This window comes from Portunus trituberculatus, chromosome 41 (assembly GCF_017591435.1).
Source record: "Portunus trituberculatus isolate SZX2019 chromosome 41, ASM1759143v1, whole genome shotgun sequence".
NCBI lineage: Eukaryota > Metazoa > Arthropoda > Malacostraca > Decapoda > Portunidae > Portunus > Portunus trituberculatus.
In genome coordinates, this window is record NC_059295.1 from 6,103,661 (window position 1) to 6,124,849 (window position 21,189).

General features: G+C 43.9%; 1 protein-coding gene across 4 annotated transcripts in view; it reads left to right on the forward strand.

Moving 5' to 3' along the window:
- LOC123516785 (GATOR complex protein WDR24-like) overlaps positions 1 to 21,189 on the forward strand; it is a 334,605-nt gene that overhangs the window by 75,844 nt on the left and 237,572 nt on the right. For 3 of the 4 annotated variants that reach the window (XR_006678279.1, XM_045276440.1, XM_045276441.1), the window contains one exon: positions 16,679 to 16,794. The exons of the other annotated variant lie outside the window; for it this stretch is intronic. Coding sequence is in view for 2 of the 3 variants with exons in the window: in XM_045276440.1 (XP_045132375.1) it covers positions 16,679 to 16,794 (116 nt within the window). In the remaining variant the exon portion in view is untranslated. The remainder of the gene's footprint in view (positions 1 to 16,678; positions 16,795 to 21,189) is intronic. 4 annotated transcript variants of the gene reach the window in all.

The following is a 21,189-nucleotide window of genomic DNA, read 5'->3' on the forward strand; positions in this document are numbered from 1 at the left end:
CTCCAGTCTTTTCTCCAAACCCCTCAAAGTCTCGCTCTGGGACACATTTAGGCCACAACTTCCTCCAAGATGCTTTAAGGGTCCTATAAGTGACATCATTCCACGCCTTATCAATGAGGTTAATGCAGTGGAAGATGTTGAAATGGTTCTTCCAAAAATCCCTAAGGGTGAGGTCAGTGTTGTTGGTCACCTGAAAGCACCTGCTGAACAGTGCCTTGGTGTAGAGCCTCTTGAAGTTGGCAGTCACATGCTGGTCCATAGGCTGTATAAGCGAGGTGGTATTGGGTGGTAGGAACTTTACTTGAATAAAGTCCATATCCTCATCCATGTTATTAGCCAAACTTGGAGGGTGGGCAGGAGCATTATCCATCAGAAGAAGACACCTCACAGGGAGGCAATTCTCCTGTAGATAAGCCTTAACGCTGGGGGCAAATACCTCATGCAGCCACTCCTTAAAAATAATTCTGGTCACCCATGTCTTGGAGTTCGACTTCCACAATGCTGGTAGCCTAGTCTTGACCACATTATTCTTCTTGAATACCCTAGGGTTTTCAGAATGATAAATAAGAAGCGGCTTCACTTTGAAGTCTCCACTTGCATTGGAGCACAGCAGAAGGGTGAGGCGATCTTTCATGGGCTTATATCCTGGTAGCTTTGTCTCTTCCTGGGTGATGAATGTCCTTCTTGGCATTTTTTTCCAGAAGAGTCCGGTTTCATCACAATTAAAAACTTGATGTGGCACATATCCTTCCTCCTCAATGAAACTAACAAATGTAGCCTTGTAAGCCTCGGCTGCAGTAGAATCGGAACTAGCAGTTTCCCCATGACGAACAACATTATGTAGGCCAGTTCGTCTCTTAAATTTCTCGAACCAACCCCTGCTAGCCTTGAACTCTTGAGCTTCGCTGGTTCCTGGTATGGTCTTGCTGAGATCGTCATGAAGGTGCCTAGCCTTCTCGCAGATTAAACCCTCACTCACGCTATCACCAGCAAGCTGCTTTTCATTAAGCCATACTAAAAGCAGCTTTTCCACCTCCTCAATCACTTGTGTCCATTGCTTGGAGAGACAGGTAACCCCCTTAGACACATTGCCTGCTTTGATGGCTTCCTTATTTTTTAATATTGTCGAGATAGTTGACTTAGCCATCTTGTACTGAGCGGAGAGATCAGAGACTTGATCACCACGCTCATGCTTTTCAATAATTTCTTTCTTCTCATCGATGGTAATTTTCTTTAAAATTTTCTTGGGCGGCATCTTGAATCACTTAGAAGATCAACACTCAAAGAAAAAATGAAAAAAAAAGCACTTTAAACAAGAAAAAAGCACTGTGAACAGTTAGCAATGACGAACAAACTGCTGCACATCAGTTCGTAGCGAGCGCTCAACTACAACTGAGAGTGAAGGACAGCGTCAGCGTGGGTGAGCGGTTGCCGCCTGCCGGCGAGCCGTTTAACCGCGTTCGTCCTGCGAAATATCGTTCGTCCCCTGGGTCGATATATTGACAAATTTTTTGGTCGTCTCGCGAATTGTTTGTCCTTAGAGACGTTCGTCAAGCGAGGTTTTACTGTATATATATACAGGCAACCCCCCGTTTAACGAAGGTTCACATAACGAAATTTCGCTATAACGAAGGTTTCATTTTACTACCATCTGCTCGTTTAACGAACACCAAACTCGCTTTAACGAAGTTTTATCCAGGTAATTTTTTTCCAAATTTGAAAGCCCCACTGTATCATGCAAGCTGACAGGCTTTTGAATACATCAGGAGCTGCTGGTACTAAGGCCTGCCTCAGGAGAAATCCTGAGACACCTATAGAATAAAGATCACGATCAAGCCTCTCGTGGACAACACAGGCTCTGCCGATACAAATTCTGTGTCACCTATAGCATCAACATCAAGATCAAGATCACACGCACCACTCACTGCCCAGTCAAAACATAACAGCGTCACCAGCAGCTCATCTTCCTTAGTTCAACTTACCACCAAAACACCCTGCAATGTGGCCTAACGTTCCTAAGAAGACCAGGAAGTGTCCTACTCTCGAAGTGAAGCTGGGTATTATTCACAGACAAGAGAGAGGCCAGAAAACTAATAACATTGCTTCCCACCATGGCTTGACTCCATCTACTGTCTACTATTTTCAAGTCCAGATACTCTATTAAGAAGGCTAGTGAGACCTCATCTTCCTGGCAAGCTAAAAGAACCACCAGAACTCGTGACTCTACAATGGATAAAATGGAAAGCCTTGTGGAAATGTGGTACATAGTTTTGTATGCGGTACAATGATGCGCCCTTTGTTTACATTCCACAGGTTGTTGGTTAGTGTATTTCCCGTTTCACTCTCCCTCCCTTCATAAAGTTAAGATCATCAACATTATAAAGTTACGTACATACATACGTTAGTGTACATTATAATGACTTAAATGAAACTGCCTAAATGTTTAACTTCATAATTTTTACTTTTATTAAACCTTTTACTGTACTATGATGCACTCTCGCTTTGCTTACTCTCAATGGAAGTTCAAATCAGGGGTTAAACTTGTTATATTCGGTTCGCTTAACGAAGTTTCGCTTAACGAAGTGTTTTTTAGGAACGTAACCCCTTCATTAAACGGGGGTTGCCTGTATATATATATATATATATATATATATATATATATATATATATATATATATATATATATATATATATATATATATATATATACAGTAAGGTCCCGGGTTACGTCTGTCTCGAGTTACGTCAAACTCGTAGTTATGTCAGTCCACTATAAGGCAATTTAAGATTAAAAAAATTGAAAATTTATAAGTCGTAAAGCGCGGGATTTATTGTTATTGTTGGTCGCCAGGCGTCACTAGTGGTTACCTGCTACACCGCCCGCCTCACGCTTGAATACAACAACATCCTGCCATCACACCGTCGCCCCAGGCAAGAGTGTTATCCTACTTCTGTGTTTACTGACTCAAGTTCTTAGTATCTTGCTCAATGGCACCAAAGAGAAAACTTCTTAGTGACAGCAGTGATGCTAAGAAAAGCCCGTTACCATGACAACGGGGAGGTTGACAACCTTGAGGGCTCGCGCACCCACCATCACAACAATAACAACTCCGGAGCCTTTGCCTGGGCCACATGACACTCGCAGTTCACTTGCACCGTCTGCGTCTGTCTTCTGATCCCTATTGCCCTTTCCTATTGCATTTCCTGCTCTGCTGCCCACACTTCTACTCCCACCTCACTGCACTATGCTCCCAGCTGTCTGCCCTGGGCGTCACAACATTCGACCTGCCCACCCTCCTGGCGGCCTCAGGCATCCACCCCTCTGGCAACCTGCAGTCCTTCGTCTTCGCGGCTCTAATCAACAGCAAAAACAAGCTTGTGTTTCATATTCCTACATAGTTGTAAATAATATAACAATATAACCTTTAACTTACCTGAATGACCATAAACAATGATTGGTTGAAAACTCGATAATATGCTTTGAAATGTACGGAAACTCGAGTTATGTACAACATCAACTTACGTCATGTTTCAGGAACGTAACTCTGACGGAAACCGAGACCTTACTATATATATATATATATATATATATATATATATATATATATATATATATATATATATATATATATATATATATATATATATATATATATATATATATATATATATATATATATATATATATATATATATATATATATATATACAGTACCCTCGAGTTTAGCGCTATCCGAGTTTCGCGATCCTCGAGTTTGGCGCTTAGTCCTAAATTCTTACCATCCCGAGTTTGGCGCTGTATCGCCCGAGTTTCGCTGCTTTGACAAGTATCGGTCGTGTTTACTTCCGGGGGCGTCACGTATGCTGCCCCAAGACTCCTGCAGTTGGCTGACTGAGCTGACCACGTGTGCACGCGTCCTTAGCCCTCTTCCAGCAGCATCTTGATAGTTCTTATATGCAAGCTAATTAATTGTGATGTCAGGAAATAAAGGAGGCACTGCAGCATGTGGCTCGAAGAAACCTACTTCGGCAAAAGGAAGCAGGCCAGAGAGGCAGGGTAAAAAGAGAAGACTGTTAAACATGAAGGAAAAAGGCAAAGTGTTGGATAAGCTTGATGCTGGAGTGGGACCTGTTGCCGTTGGAAACTTGTTCAATATTAGTGAGTCTACTGTTAGAGGAATAAGAGCAAAATGTGAGGAAATAAAACGTTTCCTGAAAGACGCTCGAGGGAACTCTGTGATTCAAGTTGCTCACATCACGCATCCTACAAGCAAGTTGATGGTAACAACAGAACACTATTTGAAGAAATATATTGTTGACAAAAATGACCGAAATGTGTGCATATCTTCTGGTAAGGTAAGACAGAAGGCAAGAGAAATATATGCTGCAGTGGCACGTAAGTTAAACATTGACAGTCCTCCACTTTTCTCTGCTAGTAATGGCTGGTTCTCAAGGTTAAAAAAAAGACACTCGTTCAAGAGGGCACGATATCTGGGTGAAGCAGCAGACGCATCTACAGAAGAGGTGGAAAGTTTCATTGGTGTCTTGAAACAAATGACTGAGGACGGCGGTTACGATCTCCGTCAAATATTCAACGCCGATGAAACTGGGTTTCACTGGAAACAACAACCAAAATCAACCATAATCGCCAAAGAAAGGAAGCCCAGAGGGCACAAGGAAAGTAAGCAACGCTTCAGTGTTCTTTTTACAGTCAGTGCAACTGGAGACTGTAAAATGAAGCCACTTGTTCTGTACACTGCTGCCCGCCCTCACCCTTATCGTAACAAGGACATGAAAAATCTGATGTTTTGAAATAAGAGAGTAAAGTGGGGAGGAAAAAAAATCAGCTTCGTCCCGGGCCAGAATGAATAAGCGTTTTTACAGTGTTTTCAATACCCCGAGTATAGCGATCCTCGAGTTTGGTGCTATATCTTAAGAAGAAAGCAAGCGCTAAACTTGGGAGGGTACTGTATATATATTCATATATATATATATATGTATATATATATATATATATATATATATATATATATATATATATATATATATATATATATATATATATATATATATATATTTATATATATATACAGTAAAACCTCGCTTGACAAACGTCTCTAGGGACAAACAATTCGGAAGACGACCAAAAAATTTGTCAATATATCGACCCAGGGGATGAACGATATTTCGGGGGACAAACGCGGTTAAAATGGCTTGCCGGCAGGCGAGCCGTTTGTGTGATAGCCAACCCGGTTATCACACAACAAGAATACAAAACATAACATAATCTCCGTGCCACCACGATTTTCTCCTGTTTTTCCTGGGCATGGTGATGTTACCGGCGCACTCTACTGTAGCTTCCTCGGCATTATCCTTGCTGCTCTGGTTGCTCTCAGCATTGCTGTCATCATCATCCTGGCCATGTCCAGGTACTGCAGATTGTGGCACATCCATTGCAGCCGTTTCCTTGCTTGCCTGGCAAGGAACGCCGCCCTACTACCCGCTCCTATCACACTGAGTATCACCTCTGAGGATCAAAGGAACTTCCTGACGACGTACCTTTAACTTCCCTTCTTGGAAGCCCAAACTTGCTCCCACATGCGTGAGGAAGTCAATCCCCAGCAGGCAAGGGTCTTCCAAGGCAGAGATGAAGACTGGCAATCTTTCCATGTTTCCCATGCTTATGTTTATTGTAACGAGGCCCGACATAGCGGCACTGACTTGTGACGCTACACAGCTGTTTTGTAGCTCTGGCACATCCAAAGTCCTCTCTCATGACTGTCTTCTCGGATCTTGTCTGTCTTCCTCCCCATCCTCCTCTCCTCCATTCCATCATGCCATCAACGTCCAGTCTCTCAAGTAAATAACCTTTTCTTTTTTATTAATTTTATTATCATTTTGATAGCATTTAGGTAAGTAAAACAATTTAGGCTTTTTATAATTATTTCGTTCATGTCATGCATACATTAAAGGTCTATTTTGAATGGGTTTTATGGACAAAAGTATGATTTTTTTTTTTGGTCTGGAACGGATTAATGGTATTTCAATATTCTTATGGGAAAAATTGATTCAGGGGACGAACAAATAGGGTGACGAACAAATCGGGTGACGAACAGGATTTAGGAACAAATTATGGTCGTGAGCTGAGGTTTTAATATATATATTGTTATATACGCCACTCTAGCTGTGACTATTTGCTGCTGCTCACTGAGGAGTGTGTTGGTCTGGCACGATCGCCAGTTTATTACTGTACAGTTAGTGGGGGATATAACACTCCACAGGCCCCACACCACTATAAATCACAGCAGCCGCAACACTCAGGTTCTTTAAAGGTCGCCAACAGTGTATAACTTCCCCCGACTGTAAGGGAATCTCCTTAGCAACTCCTCCTCCTGTACCCAACCAAGTAGAATTTATAAATGGTAGATGTTATGTGTAACATGGCGAGGCCTTAATACCCCCTAGAGAAACCGCCCACAAGGACAATTCCACCCACTTCTCTATGAAGTATTAATGCCTCTCCACCCGCCTTGCCCACAGACGGTGATGAATCACAGACTGGGGCAACACGCGCAGTGTATATATTACTATACTATCTATTACTACGACAAGTGCTTCCTAACACCTGTCAGACTGACCTCCCTAGGCTACGACTACTACAACATATGATGTGTACAGCACATCCGGTGGTGTACACACAAGCCCAGACACCACCTACGGGTGACAACAGCCATATAAGGAGTCCAGATACCCGTCACAGACAAGTCTGACGGACGAGAACTACGCACACCTGGCCGACAGCATGAAGCCTCTCAGCATTCACTAGTGGGCGTGGCTACAACCACTACAATACAGTATACCACTATACTAAAGATGATGGGGCACACAGCCGCCCACCAAAACACACTGGTGACTACGGCCACCACAAGACAAACAGGATGAGACAATGCTGCGTCTCTCCCACGCGTTGCCGCCACAAGACAGGACGGACGCAAAACAGAAGTGCAGCCAAACCACTACGCTTCTCCTAGAGCAACAAGCCCGTTGCTCTAACAGTCACGGTCTACCAGTAGCATGCCAGCTACTCAAGGAAGGCATAACTCCCAAACCAATGACTACTTGAGTACCTCTAACACACAGTCCAGCACACGTATCTCTATCTTGTGCCCAGAGCGTACGTGTTACCTCAGCTGAAGATTGGCCGGTACTATAAACAGTATACTACTGATACTACACAACAGATGATGGGGGCACACAGTCGCCCACCAAACCCCACTGGTGACCACGGCCACCTAAAACAATCAAAACGAGACACTAACGCGTCTCTCTGCGCCGCCATTACGAGTGGACAGACGCACCACACAGGAGAAATGCCGCCAACCAACTACACTTCTCCTAGAACAACAAGCCCGTTGCTCTACCGCCACAGTCTACAAGTAACAAGCCAGCTACTCAAACAGGAGGGCACAACTCCCAGACCGATTACTAGTGAGCACCTAGAGAAGCCCAGCAACACGTAGCTCTACCATGTGCCAGACCAACGAGCGTCTGTGTCCACCTCAGCTGAAGACTACCTTGGTACTGACTCCTGCTTGCAACGAGAAACGAAAAGAGGGAGGTGGGTTGTCTGCTCAGAAGAACAGCCCGAGGGGCTCGCACTGGGTCGCCGCCATACAATAAGTACATGTGAAATAATAAATTAAAGGAGATTAAGACGGTGCCCCTCACACGCCCTCCCTTAAAAGAAAAAAAAAAAAATTTGGAAACAAAACATTTACAAATTTTTGTTTTTTTAAAGCATGGAACTGATTAAAGGGAATGGCCCCGGGACAGACAATCGGCCACAACGTTGTCTGCTCCTTTTATATGTCTGACTATGATATTGCACTCCTGGGCTCACTCGGTATGGGGGCCGTTTGACAGGCTTTGCGTCCCCAACATCAATGTCATGTTCTATCAACTGTGTCCTGCCCGGGACACTGCTGAACACAGAAGAGTACTTCCTCAGCCGCCGAAGCAACTCATCTTGCTGATCCCCTAAGTGTTCAACCTTCTCTTTCAAGAGATGGAGGCTATTCCGTTCCCACTGCCCTGTAGGAACAACAGGTTCAGGCCCAATAACTTCTGGAGCCTCTCCCTCCCGGCAGAAAAATAAAACTGAAGATGCCTCTTGCACGGCAGAACTAAAAGAGCCCTTCTGGCTAGTAGAACGAAAATAGGGCTTCAGCATGTTAACGTGACACAGCTGAGCCCTCTTGCGCCGGTCAGGAGTGACCACCAGGTAGTCGAGGTCACCCACCTTCTTCTCTATAACATAGGGGCCACTATAGCGGGCAGCAAGCGGCTGGCCCTGAAGTGGTAACAGCACGAGCACTTCATCTCCAGGAGCAAAACTCCGATACTCGGCCCTTCGGTCATAATACCCTTCATACTCTGCTGGGCCTTACACAGGTGGGCCTGCGCCACCTCTAATGCCTTGGCCAATCTCTCTCGACTGCTCATAAGGCTCTTAAGCAGTGAGACAGGGCGCTCAGGCGACGGCTGACACCAAGCCTCCCGAACAACGTCGAGCGGTCCACGCACTCGGTGTCCAAACACTAGCTGATTGGGTGAGAAACCCAGGGACTCAGTGGGCGCTTCTCTCACCGCAAATAAGACATATGGCACACCCTCGTCCCAATCCTTATCTCTCTCCATGCAGAAACTCTTGAGCATGGTCTTGAGGGTTTGATGGTGTCTCTCCAGGGCTCCCTGAGACTGCGGATGATAAGCACTGGACACAATATGCTTGATCCCCCACGCAGTCATCGTATCTTTAAACAACTTTGAAGTAAAGTTGGTCCCCTGATCGGACTGCAGCTCTGCTGGCAATCCAAAGTGTGTAAAGAAGGTTAACAAAGCCTTCAGCACCACCTTAGAGTGAGTGCTTCTCAGGGGAATTGCTTCAGGGTACCGCGTGGTAACATCCATTATGGTCAACAGATACTTGTGACCAGCCCTGGTAGTAGGCAGAGGACCTACTATATCAATCAAAACCCTCGTGAAGGGAGGATCAACAGCAGGGATGGGGTGGAGTGGCGCCACAGGGGGTGTCTGATTAGGCTTGCCCACCACTTGACAAGTGTGGCAGCACTTAAGAATCGTGGCTACTTCTCCAGACATGCTGGGCCACCAAAATTGCGACGCAGGCGAGCGACGATCTTTCGGATGCCCAGGTGTCCAGCCATGGGCCCCTCATGTGCCAACAGCACAAGTGCCTCACGCAGCTTATGCAGCACAACTACTTGCAATAACTCACCACCGTCACTCTTCTGCCATCTACGACACAACACCCCTAGGTGCAAAACAAACTCCTCCCTGCCTTCCAACTCCTCACTTCCCTCACCCACTCGAGCAAAGAAGGAGGCCAACGCCGGGTCCTCCTGCTGCTTACGAATGAGCTCTGCAGGCTCTAGCTGGGTCAGAGAAAGGGGGACTATAGGATCATGGGGTTGAGGCAACGCTGCAACCCTATGTCCCACACCGCATTGAGGATGGAGAGCTGGGCCGGTATTTATCAAAAGTTCCAAGGGTTGGGGGAAAGTCCTAAGCGCTTGGGGCTCTCTTAAGCACTTGAGACTACTTCCAACTGTGAGAAAATCCTTGTGGCTTATCCCAACGTCTTGTGGTGAGTCCCAAGTCGCGCTCCGCTTGGGAGAACGAAAACGGTGTCCCAAAAAGTTGGAAGCAGTCAAAAGGCAGCAAGATGGCCGAGCAACATCAACACAGGCTTCGTCAGCGCAGGAATTTCCAGCCAAGGAGAGACATATTCGACCAGTACGACGATGCTGAATTCAAGAGAAGGTTCAGGGTTGATCGTGCTGGCCTTGTGTTTGTGACAGACTTAGTGCGACCTGCAATTGCTAATTTAACAAAACGAAGTTGTGCTGTGAGTGCGGAGATGAAGGTGGCACTACTTCGGTATTTGGCGACGGAAAAAATGCAGCAGTGCAATGCTGATGACTTTGGACTTTCACAGCCCACCATCAGCAGAGTGATCAATGACACCTTGGATGCCCTTGTACACCCTGACATCATCCGGAGGTTCATTCACTTCCCGGTGAATCTACAGGAAGTGGAGGGGATCACACACACACACACACACACACACACACACACACACACACACACACACACACACACACACACACACACACACACACACACACACTGGCAACTGGCAGAAAAAGTTTGTGAAGTAATTGATGCCTCATTAAGGGAAGGTGTAGTGCCCCAAGACTGGAAAAGAGCTAACATTGTCCCAATTTATAAATTAGGTAACAAGAGAGACCCATTGAACTATAGACCAGTGTCACTTACAAGTGTGGTAGCTAAGATGTGTGAGAGGGTGGTGAAGAATAGATGAACAGACTTCTTGGAGAAAAATGACATACTTTGTGAGTGTCAATTTGGTTTTAGAAAAGGGCGTTCATGCACGACAAACCTGATATGTTACTATTCGAGGGTGATAGATGTAATACAGGAAAGAGATGGTTGGGCTGATGGAATATATCTGGATTTAAAAAAGGCCTTTGATAAGGTACCACACCGGAGACTGATCTGGAAACTTGAAATGGTAGGAGGAGTGCATGGCAGTATACTAAAATGGATGGAAGACTTTTGGTAGGAAGAGAAATGAGAACAATAATTAAGGACAGACCATCAGAATGGGGCTTGGTGGAGAGTGGAGTTCCACAGGGATCAGTGTTGGCACCAGTAATGTTCGCGGTCTACATAAATGACATGGTGGATGGGGTGTCCAGTTATGTGAGCCTATTTGCAGACGATGCAAAATTGTTAAGAAAAGTGAGATGTGACAAAGATTGCGAACTACTCCAGGAAGACTTGGACAGAATATGGAAATGGAGCTGTACATGGCAAATGGAGTTCAACACGACAAAATGCAAGAAATTAGAGTTTGGCAAGAGTGAAAGAAGAATCAGGAGTATGTACAAGATAGGAAATGAAGACATAAAAACCAGTCATGAAGAAAAAGACCTTGGGGTGACAATTACCAATGACCTATCGCCAGAGAGACATATAAACAAAATAATTGGAGAAGTATTGAACTTATTGAGGAACATAAGAGTGGCGTTCATATATTTAGATGAAGAAATGATGAAGAAAATAATTACTGCAATGATAAGACCGAGGCTTGAATATGCAACAATACAGTGGGCTCGAACTTAAAGAAACACATAAGGAAACTAGAGAAAGTACAGAGGGCTGCAACAAAATGGTGCCTGACTTAAGAGATTTGACTTATGAAGACAGACTGAACAGAATGCAACTTCCGACCCTGGAAAACAGAAGAGAAAGGGAAGACCTGATAGCAATATACAGAGTGATGATTGACATGGAAAAATGGATAGGGAAGATCTGTGTATGTGGAATGAAAGAATGTCGAGAGGGCATGGGAAAAAACTAAAAATGGCCACTTATAGGAGAGATGTGAAAAAATATAGCTTCCCTCATAGAAGGGTGGAAGCATGGAATAGTTTAGACGTGGAAGTGGTCAACGCAAGGAATATTCATGATTTTAAGAAAAAGCTGGACATTAGTAGATATGGAGACGGGACAGTACGAGCATAGCTCTTTTCCCGTATGTTACAATTAGGTAAATACAATTAGGTAAATACACACACACACACATATATATATATATATATATATATATATATATATATATATATATATATATATATATATATTATACATATTATATATACACACACACACGCACACACATACACACACACATATATATACACTCAACCCTCGATTTGCCGGACCTCCATTTGCCGGATTTGGATTTGCTGGACAAGAGTCTGTGAAAAAAAAAAAAAAAAAAAAAGTCCGGGACAAGTCGATTTCAAACTACCGCGCCAGACAAAGTTCGCAAATCGGGCACTATAGATGGCAGCGGGCGGACATACACGTCTAGTACTGGACTGTAAACAAGTCTGCGCGTCACACGAGTGTTGTGCTTACGTACTTGTCGTGGATACACCTCTTCTTCACAACGATGCCACCCAAAAACCCACCAAAGAAAGTAACCAAGCGTACAGCTAAACCTGTGCACCTTTCTGTGTCGCAAAAACTGGAACTTTTACGTAAAATAGATGGAGGAATGAGTGTTGCCCAAGTCTGCGAGCTGTATGGGGTGGCATTGGCATGTGTTACGGCCCCACGTGGTGAGATGATGATGATGATGATGGTCGTCGGAGGTTTTGCCTTTGCCTCGGCACCTCCTGTTACTTCTATTCTTCCTGATCCTGCCTTTCTTTTATTTTTCTTTCTCTTGTCTTCCACATCTGGTGCAAAGTCTCTTTCTTCTCCCTCAGTTTTGTTTTTCTGAACAAAAAACGTCTGATTTATTTTCCAACTTCCTGGTACAGCTGGTGCAGGTGCCGAAATGCCGTTAAAGACAACACTATGTTCCCACCGGAAATTTTTGCCGTTAAACACGGATTCCGTAAATCGCGTGCCGTTAAAGCGGGTTCAACCTGTATAGGGTAAAGTCCGGCAAGGGGTAGACCCCGGACATTTTCCATTGCCGGACATTTGCCATTCCGGACAAGCCTTCCCCCTTTTAGTCCGGCAAATCGAGGGTTGAGTGTATATATATATATATATATATATATATATATATATATATATATATATATATATATATATATATACATACATATATATACACACACACACGCACATATATATATGGTAGGAGGAGTGCATGGCAGTTTACTAAAATGGATGGAAGACTTTTTGGTAGGAAGAGAAATGAGAACAATAATTAAGGACAGACCATCAGAATGGGGCTTGGTGGAGAGTGGAGTTCCACAGGGATCAGTGTTGGCACCAGTAATGTTCGCGGTCTACATAAATGACATGGTGGATGGGGTGTCCAGTTATGTGAGCCTATTTGCAGACGATGCAAAATTGTTAAGAAAAGTGAGATGTGACAAAGATTGCGAACTACTCCAGGAAGACTTGGACAGAATATGGAAATGGAGCTGTACATGGCAAATGGAGTTCAACACGACAAAATGCAAGAAAATAGAGTTTGGCAAGAGTGAAAGAAGAATCAGGAGTATGTACAAGATAGGAAATGAAGACATAAAACCAGTCATGAAGAAAAGACCTTGGGGTGACAATTACCAATGACCTATCACCAGAGAGACATATAAACAAAATAATTGGAGAAGTATTGAACTTATTGAGGAACATAAGAGTGGCGTCAGATATTTAGATGAAGAAATGATGAAGAAAATAATTACTGCAATGATAAGACCGAGGCTTGAATATGCAACAATACAGTGGGCTCCAAACTTAAAGAAACACATAAGGAAACTAGAGAAAGTACAGAGGGCTGCAACAAAATGGTGCCTGACTTAAGAGATTTGACTTATGAAGACAGACTGAAAAGAATGCAACTTCCGACCCTGGAAAACAGAAGAGAAAGGGGAGACCTGATAGCAATATACAGAGTGATGATTGGCATGGAAAAATGGATAGGGAAGATCTGTGTATGTGGAATGAAAGAATGTCGAGAGGGCATGGGAAAAACTAAAATGGCCACTTATAGGAGAGATGTGAAAAATATAGCTTCCTCATAGAAGGGTGGAAGCATGGAATAGTTTAGACGTGGAAGTGGTCAACGCAAGGAATATTCATGATTTTAAGAAAAAGCTGGACATTAATAGATATGGAGACGGGACAACACGAGCATAGCTCTTTTCCGTATGTTACAATTAGGTAAATACAATTAGGTAAATATATATATATAATATATATATATATATATATATATATATATATATATATATATATATATATATATATATATATATATATGTATGTATGTATGTGTGTGCTGCATTCCATTGTGTTGAAAGTTGAAAGTTGCACGTGTCATTGCTTACATCCACCATGCGGTACCGAAATAATTCGAGTAGGAATATATGTACCATTACCATAAAATTGGTATATATATGAATTATTTGTGTTTTTTATAGTTTTTTCTTATTTATCATTGTATAATTAGGCAGAAAAAACATTACTTTAAGCCTAAATAACACGAAAGTTGTATGTTTCCTTTTCACATGGTAACACTGACTGATTTCCACAACCTTGGGAAAAATAGAAGATAGGAATTCTCCCAACGGAGTTTCAAGGCGGCTAGGAGAAATCCCAAAATTTGAGAGTGACGTCATGGTGACGTAGACACACTTGGGAGTAAATTTAGGAGAATTCTTGGAACTTTTGATAAATACCGGCCCTGGCCCAGGCTGCTCCGCTCCTGCCATGTGATCCGGTGAGTCCTCAGAAAGATCATCACCACCAGCCAGGCAGTCACCAGGCAAGGGAACAGCTCGCTCCCTGCCTCCACAATGCTCCACAGGGGGAGAAACTTCCAACTCCCCCACAGAACTGGAAGTCTCCCCACCCTGGGTGCCAACTTCCAACAGACTGCCTGACTTATCATGCTGGGGCCTGTGCTGAACATCAGAGCCCTCAGCATCCACACCAGGAAGCGACTCAGCAAGAGTGCTCCATCCGGAGTGCTCTGCAAAGTGAGGATAACCATCAAACAACTCAGCTACACCCAACACTCCGTCCTCACTCTCAGCAACAACTCCCAAAGCCGAGTCCGGTGCATTAACAAGTGACTCCACGCCGTCACCGTCAGCCTCTACACCAGAACTCAATGGTGAGCCCAACACTGGCTCCACCACATCAGCACTGCTACTCCCATCTGGAGTTAATCCCACCTGGCTGCTAGCAACCTCCTGGGTAGTAACAGGCTCTCTCTCAGCCCGGCGGGCCTGAGAGCGGGTAACAACATTTACAGAGTCTTGCACCACTGGCCCAGACTCTTCAGCAACCTCATCCTCATCAGAGGTTGGGATCCATACACGACCACCAGCCAAATCATTCCCAAGCAGGAAGTCCACTCCTGCGACTGGCAGTTCGTCTGCCACTGCTACCTGAGCCGTAGCAGTGACAAGAGGACATGACAGCGTCACCTCAGCCGTCACGAACTCCTCCACAATGTTAAGTCCACGACACAACAGTGCCTGGCTAGATGTCACCTTCTTCCCAGTGACATTTCGGCACACTGACTGTTGTGCTCCCGTGTCTCGCAGTACAGTGACGGGATACTTTGTGCCATCGATCTCAACCGTGCCTCCACACAGGAAAGAACGGCACCAGTCAAGCTCACTTTCCTTAATAAGAGTGGGCGAGGCAACAGGGGGAGGGACAGCGGGGCCAACCTGCTCTCCTTCCTCCAAACACAACTCAGGCACATGCCGTGCCTTCTCACTTCTAAAACCTGAAGGAGCAATCAACTCATCACCATGAACTGTGTCAGGCCACACCAACAAGGCAACTGGTTTCTGCGAGGACTTGGGAGTTTCAGCTGTCACTAACTTTGGGCAATTGAACTTAAAATGCCCTTTTTCTCGGCAGTGATAGCACGTAGGCTGGTAATCATACTTGGGAGTTCTAGGGGCCGCCTTCCCCGCCGTCCCATCCTTCGCAGAAGGAGGGTGGGGCCTGGGGCTTTCCAAACCCATCTTACTGCCGAATCCAGTATATCGCCTAAAGTGGCCTGGAGAGCCCGAGGAAGAACTGCCACCACTCCCTGGGCCTCCCTTAGGACCACCTTCCTTACGACTCCAACTCCCAGGCTGCTGCACAGGACGGTGGGCCAACACATAATCATCAGCCCATGTAGCAGCCTCCTTCAAAGTCCTAAACCTCTTCTCCTCAACAGAGGTACCAGCTCCTTATCAGCAATGTCGATGAACTGCTCCATAACTACTAACTCCTTCAAAGCCTCGAGAGAGTCAACACCCTCGCTTGCAATCCACCTCTCAAACACTTGCTCCAGTGAACGAGCACACTCGAGGTAGGAGTCACTTGCTCGCTTCCTCTTTCCTCTGAATTGCAAGCGATAGGCTTCTGGTCGCAGCTCATATGCCCGCAAGATGTCAGCCTTAAACTCCTCATAATCATCCAGATCATCAGCTGACATTTTATCATAAACTTCCAAGGCTTTTCCCTTGAGTTTATTCGCGACCAAGCCTACCCATCTCTCTCGAGACCAAGCAAACTCCTTGGCTTTCCTCTCGAAGCGAACAAACCATTCAGCCACTTTAGCCTCATCAAACTCAGGCACTAGCTGGAGACTTTGAACTAAAGTACGCTCTACACTCTGTTCTCCTCCTCCTCCTGCACCACCAACAACTCCAGGCGTACTTACTGCATGGCGAGTTCTCTCCCACTCCAACTCTCTATCTTTATCTGCCCTTTCCCTCTCCATCTCCAATCTCATTACCTCCATCTCTGGTAGTGATGATAATACCAGCAATTAAATAATGATGCATGCAGTTAGGGTAGGTCAAAGTACAGAAGTTACAACCTATATGCCACCAAATACAGTACTTCATTGTGGATGATTAGGAGCTAAGGTGGATGGGTTGATTGGGAAAATATGCGAAGAACTATTTCTCAATAAAAGTATTCATATCTTTTTTCCTCCTCCTGCTATAATGGTGATGGTGTTGATGTGCATAGAAGAAAAAGTTGTATTCCTCTTCATTTTCTGATGTACAGTGTAATTCCCTAACAGATGCAGTATTGGCAACTGCTTCCACCAACGGTGCAGTGGTCACTTGGAATCTCAACAAAGCCTCACGATCCAAGCTGGACTGTGTATTCAATGATCACAGCCGTACAGTGCAGAAGGTAAGAAGAGTGTGCATTGTAGTGGAACTAGACTAACTTGGTATTTTAGGTGTTGGCTGTATCAAGTTATGCTGATTCCACTGTAGTGGACTGGTATGAATAAATTAGTTTCACAATTCCATTTTTTCAAGATTTTTTGTTTTAGTGCCTTCTAAAACACATGTACAGAAATATTTTTCTAATTATATTATGTTGTTTAGAAATTCTGTTAGAGAATGTTCATGTGAAGAGGCCTCCAAGGTAGTTCAGTATATACATTTTTTTTTACAATGTAGGTGATCCTTGAATAGATTGATTAATAGGAAGGTATTTCATGATATTGTCAGTTGTTTACAGGTGCTTGGAAGAGTGCATTACAGTTGATTTTCAGAAGAGAGGGAGAGGAAAGTCAATATCTGATAAAGCTAGTCATTCATTGTAATGGGATTAGGTCTAAACTAATATAAATTTCAACTTTCATTTTGGAAATTTTCTCAAAATCATCACAAAACTGTATTTGAGATTGAGAAATGGAATTTTCTTCCATTATCCTTTCCCCATGAAAGCAAAGTTAAAGAATAAAACAAAATGTGCAATTTTTAAGAAAAATAAGCGTATGGACTGAATTGCAATTATTTTTGTGTTCACACAATCCACATGCCATCAGTATATAGGTAATGAAGTATACACTGCAACAGAATATGTATACACTTAACTCTCTACTATTGCGCCTTCCACTATTGTGTTTTACTGCTATCACGTATACTTAAAAAGCTGCACATATTTCTATATCGGACAATTACTGCTATTGTGCACCTGTTATTCCAAAATTTCCAGGTTATGATGTCACATGATAGTTGAGTTTCTCCATATACATTTATTGAGAAATAGTTCTTCACATATTTCCCCAATCTACCCATCCACCTTAGCTCCTTATCAACAATGAAGTACTGTTTTTGATGGCATATAGGATGCACCTTTTTTCAGTACTTTTACCTACCCTAACTTCATGCATCATTATTTTATTTGTGATATTATTTTCATTACCAGTATTATCACTTTAAAATGAATTATCAGGAAAAAGAAAGAAATCTAACCTGTGAGGCTGTGACGCATGTTTATGAATATCAGCTGATTGCCACTCTGACTCAATACCATCTAGCGGTGAGGAGTAACACCAAGTTCATAATCATGATAAAACACATCAACACCATCACCATTATAGCAGCAGGAAGAAAAAAGATATGAATACTTTTATTGAGAAATAGTTCTTCGCATATTTTCCCAATCAACCCATCCACCTTAGCTCCTAATCATCCACAATGAAGTACTGTATTTGGTGGCATATAGGTTGTAACTTCTTCTGTACTTTGACCTACCCTAACTGCATGCATCATTATTTAATTGCTGGTATTATCATCACTACCAACATTATCACTTTAGAAACGAATTATCATAAAAATTAAAGCAATCTAACCTCTTAAGTTGTGATGCATGTTTATAAATATCAGCTGATCACCACTCTAACTCAATGCCATCTAGCAGTGAGTGTAACATCAAATTCATAATCAAAACAAAACACATCAATACCAGCACTGTTATGGCAGCAGGAGGAAAAAGATTGAGTTACACAGTTTCCTTCAAACTACAAGTGGTATATTATGTCAAAAAACGTGACACTAGAGCAGCAGCAAGGGCTTTTGGAACACCACCTATAGAAAAATTGCTCAGTGTCTGGCGACAGCAAGAACAGCGGCGTCACACTAGCACTTTTTCCGTCGTCTTTGACGATTTCCGTCATTTTTAAGGCGGCGTCACACTAGTACTTTTCCGTCAATTTCTTCTGTCAATGTTGTAAAGACTGTCAACTTTTGTTGACGCTGGTCATCACACACAAGCTCACTTCTGCCTTTGTTGTGTTTGTCAACTGTAAACAAACATGGCAGCCCCTTCACCCCCAGCAAGCTGTTGCTATTTTTTCGTTGCTATTTTTGGCCTTTATTGCTCTCTATGAGAAACTTTTCGGACAGCTTTGTCCACTCATAAACAACAGAGCAGCTCATCTTGGCCAGTTGCTACTTGGAAATTCTGCCTTGGAGCACCTCAGTCCCACAGAAATGTAAACAAACAACTGAGCCACTTTTCACTGCTAGGCCAAAACAAAATATATATACACATGAATATATTTACATTTACTTATGAAGATTCTATTAAGATTATAGCATCATTCCAATTAGCAAGAAAATAAATTTTATTATGAAAGTGTGCATTAGAAACCATAGATCTTAATTTGACTAGAAATTGGTGCTAGAGGAAAACAGTGCGTTCCGTCTGACTCAAGATGACAGAAAGAATTGATGGAAGAGTAAAAGAATGACGGAAATTGTATGAGACGATGGAAAAAGTGCTAGTGTGATGCTGCCTTAAAAACGACGGAAATCGTCGAAGACGACGAAATAAGTGCTAGTGTGACGCCGCCTTAAGTGGTGGTGGGATGTTCGTACATTCTTACCATGCTGGAATGACGAAGAACACTACAAACTCACCAAATAGTGCCGTCATTACTCGAGTTGTCGAGCAGGAGGGCATAGGGGTAAATGCTGCTACCTAGCGAGATCGAGGGATCACTCATGCGGTAGGTTTGAATATGCTTGGGGGCAGCTCCAGACAGTGGCGATCCAGATAGGCGGGCGATTACTGTATTATCTATCATAGGTTCTTCACTTTGGCTATCACACAGTGATAGATGCCCCAATATGTGTGATAGCAGAGGGTTGAGTGTACATTGACAGATACTGTGTAGCATCAGTGCTTCCATCTACTATTGCCTCTTTTCTTAACTATTGTAAACATGTAATCAATAAAGTGAACAGTTCAGTATCAATCAATCAATCATGTGGGGTATATACCAGGGGGCACGTCGCCTTGCCTACCCTATGGTGCCACTCCAGGCGGTCATGCCTTGTGAGTCTCCATGCAGGCTCCCTTCCCGTGCCAAGTAACTCCCAGTAAGAGGCATCGACTTGCCACAGCCATGAGTTCTGTGGACGTCCCCTTGGCCTCCTCCATGCTGGTTTATCCCTTTTGGAGATAACCTGATATGTAGGATTGGTTTCTGGGTAGTGTGTCACATGCCCATATAGTCACAGCTGGTGGTGACAGACTATGCTAGGGAGGCGGTGGCGTAGTGGATAAGGTGGTGAGTGTGGGATCGGGTAGACATCCACGCGTAGGTTTGAATCCCACCACGTACAGCCTTAAACACTTTGCCATTTGTCGAGTGGTTTGAAGTTGCCTACGTGTCACCATGATACCCAGGTTCTAGGTGGTTACACCCAAGATGAGCTTGGGTGGTGATATGGGCCCTAATATGGGTACCACTATAAATAAAATTGCCTGTGCCACTAATGGGCAGAAGCTGAACAGTGCTTCTCACACATTCTTCAAGTGTGCCTACAGGCGCTATAGGCCTTAATGTAAAAAAAGAAAATAATTGGCCTTGAATAAGTCTCACGAAGCAATCGCTTATTTGACACAGTCATACCAGCGGTATCCCATGATCCTACATAGGCATCTAGTACCAAAGACATCAATTCGCCTCTTCAGATCGGTGTTCAGTGTCCCTGTCTCACAACTGTAGAGTAAGACAGCGATCACCAGCGACTTGAAGATCTGAATCTTCATCCATCTGCACAGGTACCGTCAATGCCAAATACTTGTGTTGAGCGAGTCCATAACACTGTGGGCCAGGCCAATAAGGCATGCAACATCCTGGCTTGACCCACAGTCATTATGCACTACACGAGCAAAGTATGTGAAGTTTTCCGAGATCTCAATGTCCTTGCCACATGCACGAACAGACTATACTGTTTCATCTGGTAAGCTTCCAAACACCTGAACCTTGGTCTTGGGGCAGGAAGCCTGGAGTCCCAAGGACTTTGCTTCCAGTGACTCAGCAAAAATTACTGCATCAGTACATGGAAGTGTTGAAGAGTGGTGGAGCAAGCATGCATTCCTGCTTCACTCCCATATTCACAGGGAAGAAGCTGGGCATGTCCCCTCCACACTTCACAGCACTCAAAGTCCCAGAGTAGAGGCCAGTTAATAAACCAACAATCTTTAAAGGAATCCCACAGAGACACAGAAGATCCCAGAGTGTCTCTCGAGGCACTGAGTCAAACGCCTTCTTGAGATCAACATAGGCTGCAAGTATTGCTTGTTGAAACTTCTGTCAGTACTACACCGGAGCACTAGAATCCGGTCAGTTGTTGACTTACTGGGCATGAACCCAGACTGTTCAGGTCTCTGGTGTTTCAGCAGGTGACTGTGGATACACATCAACAGCAAGTGATCAAGCACCTTGCCTGGTACACTGAGCAGTGTTATATGCGGTAGTTGTTGCGGTTCTGATGGTCC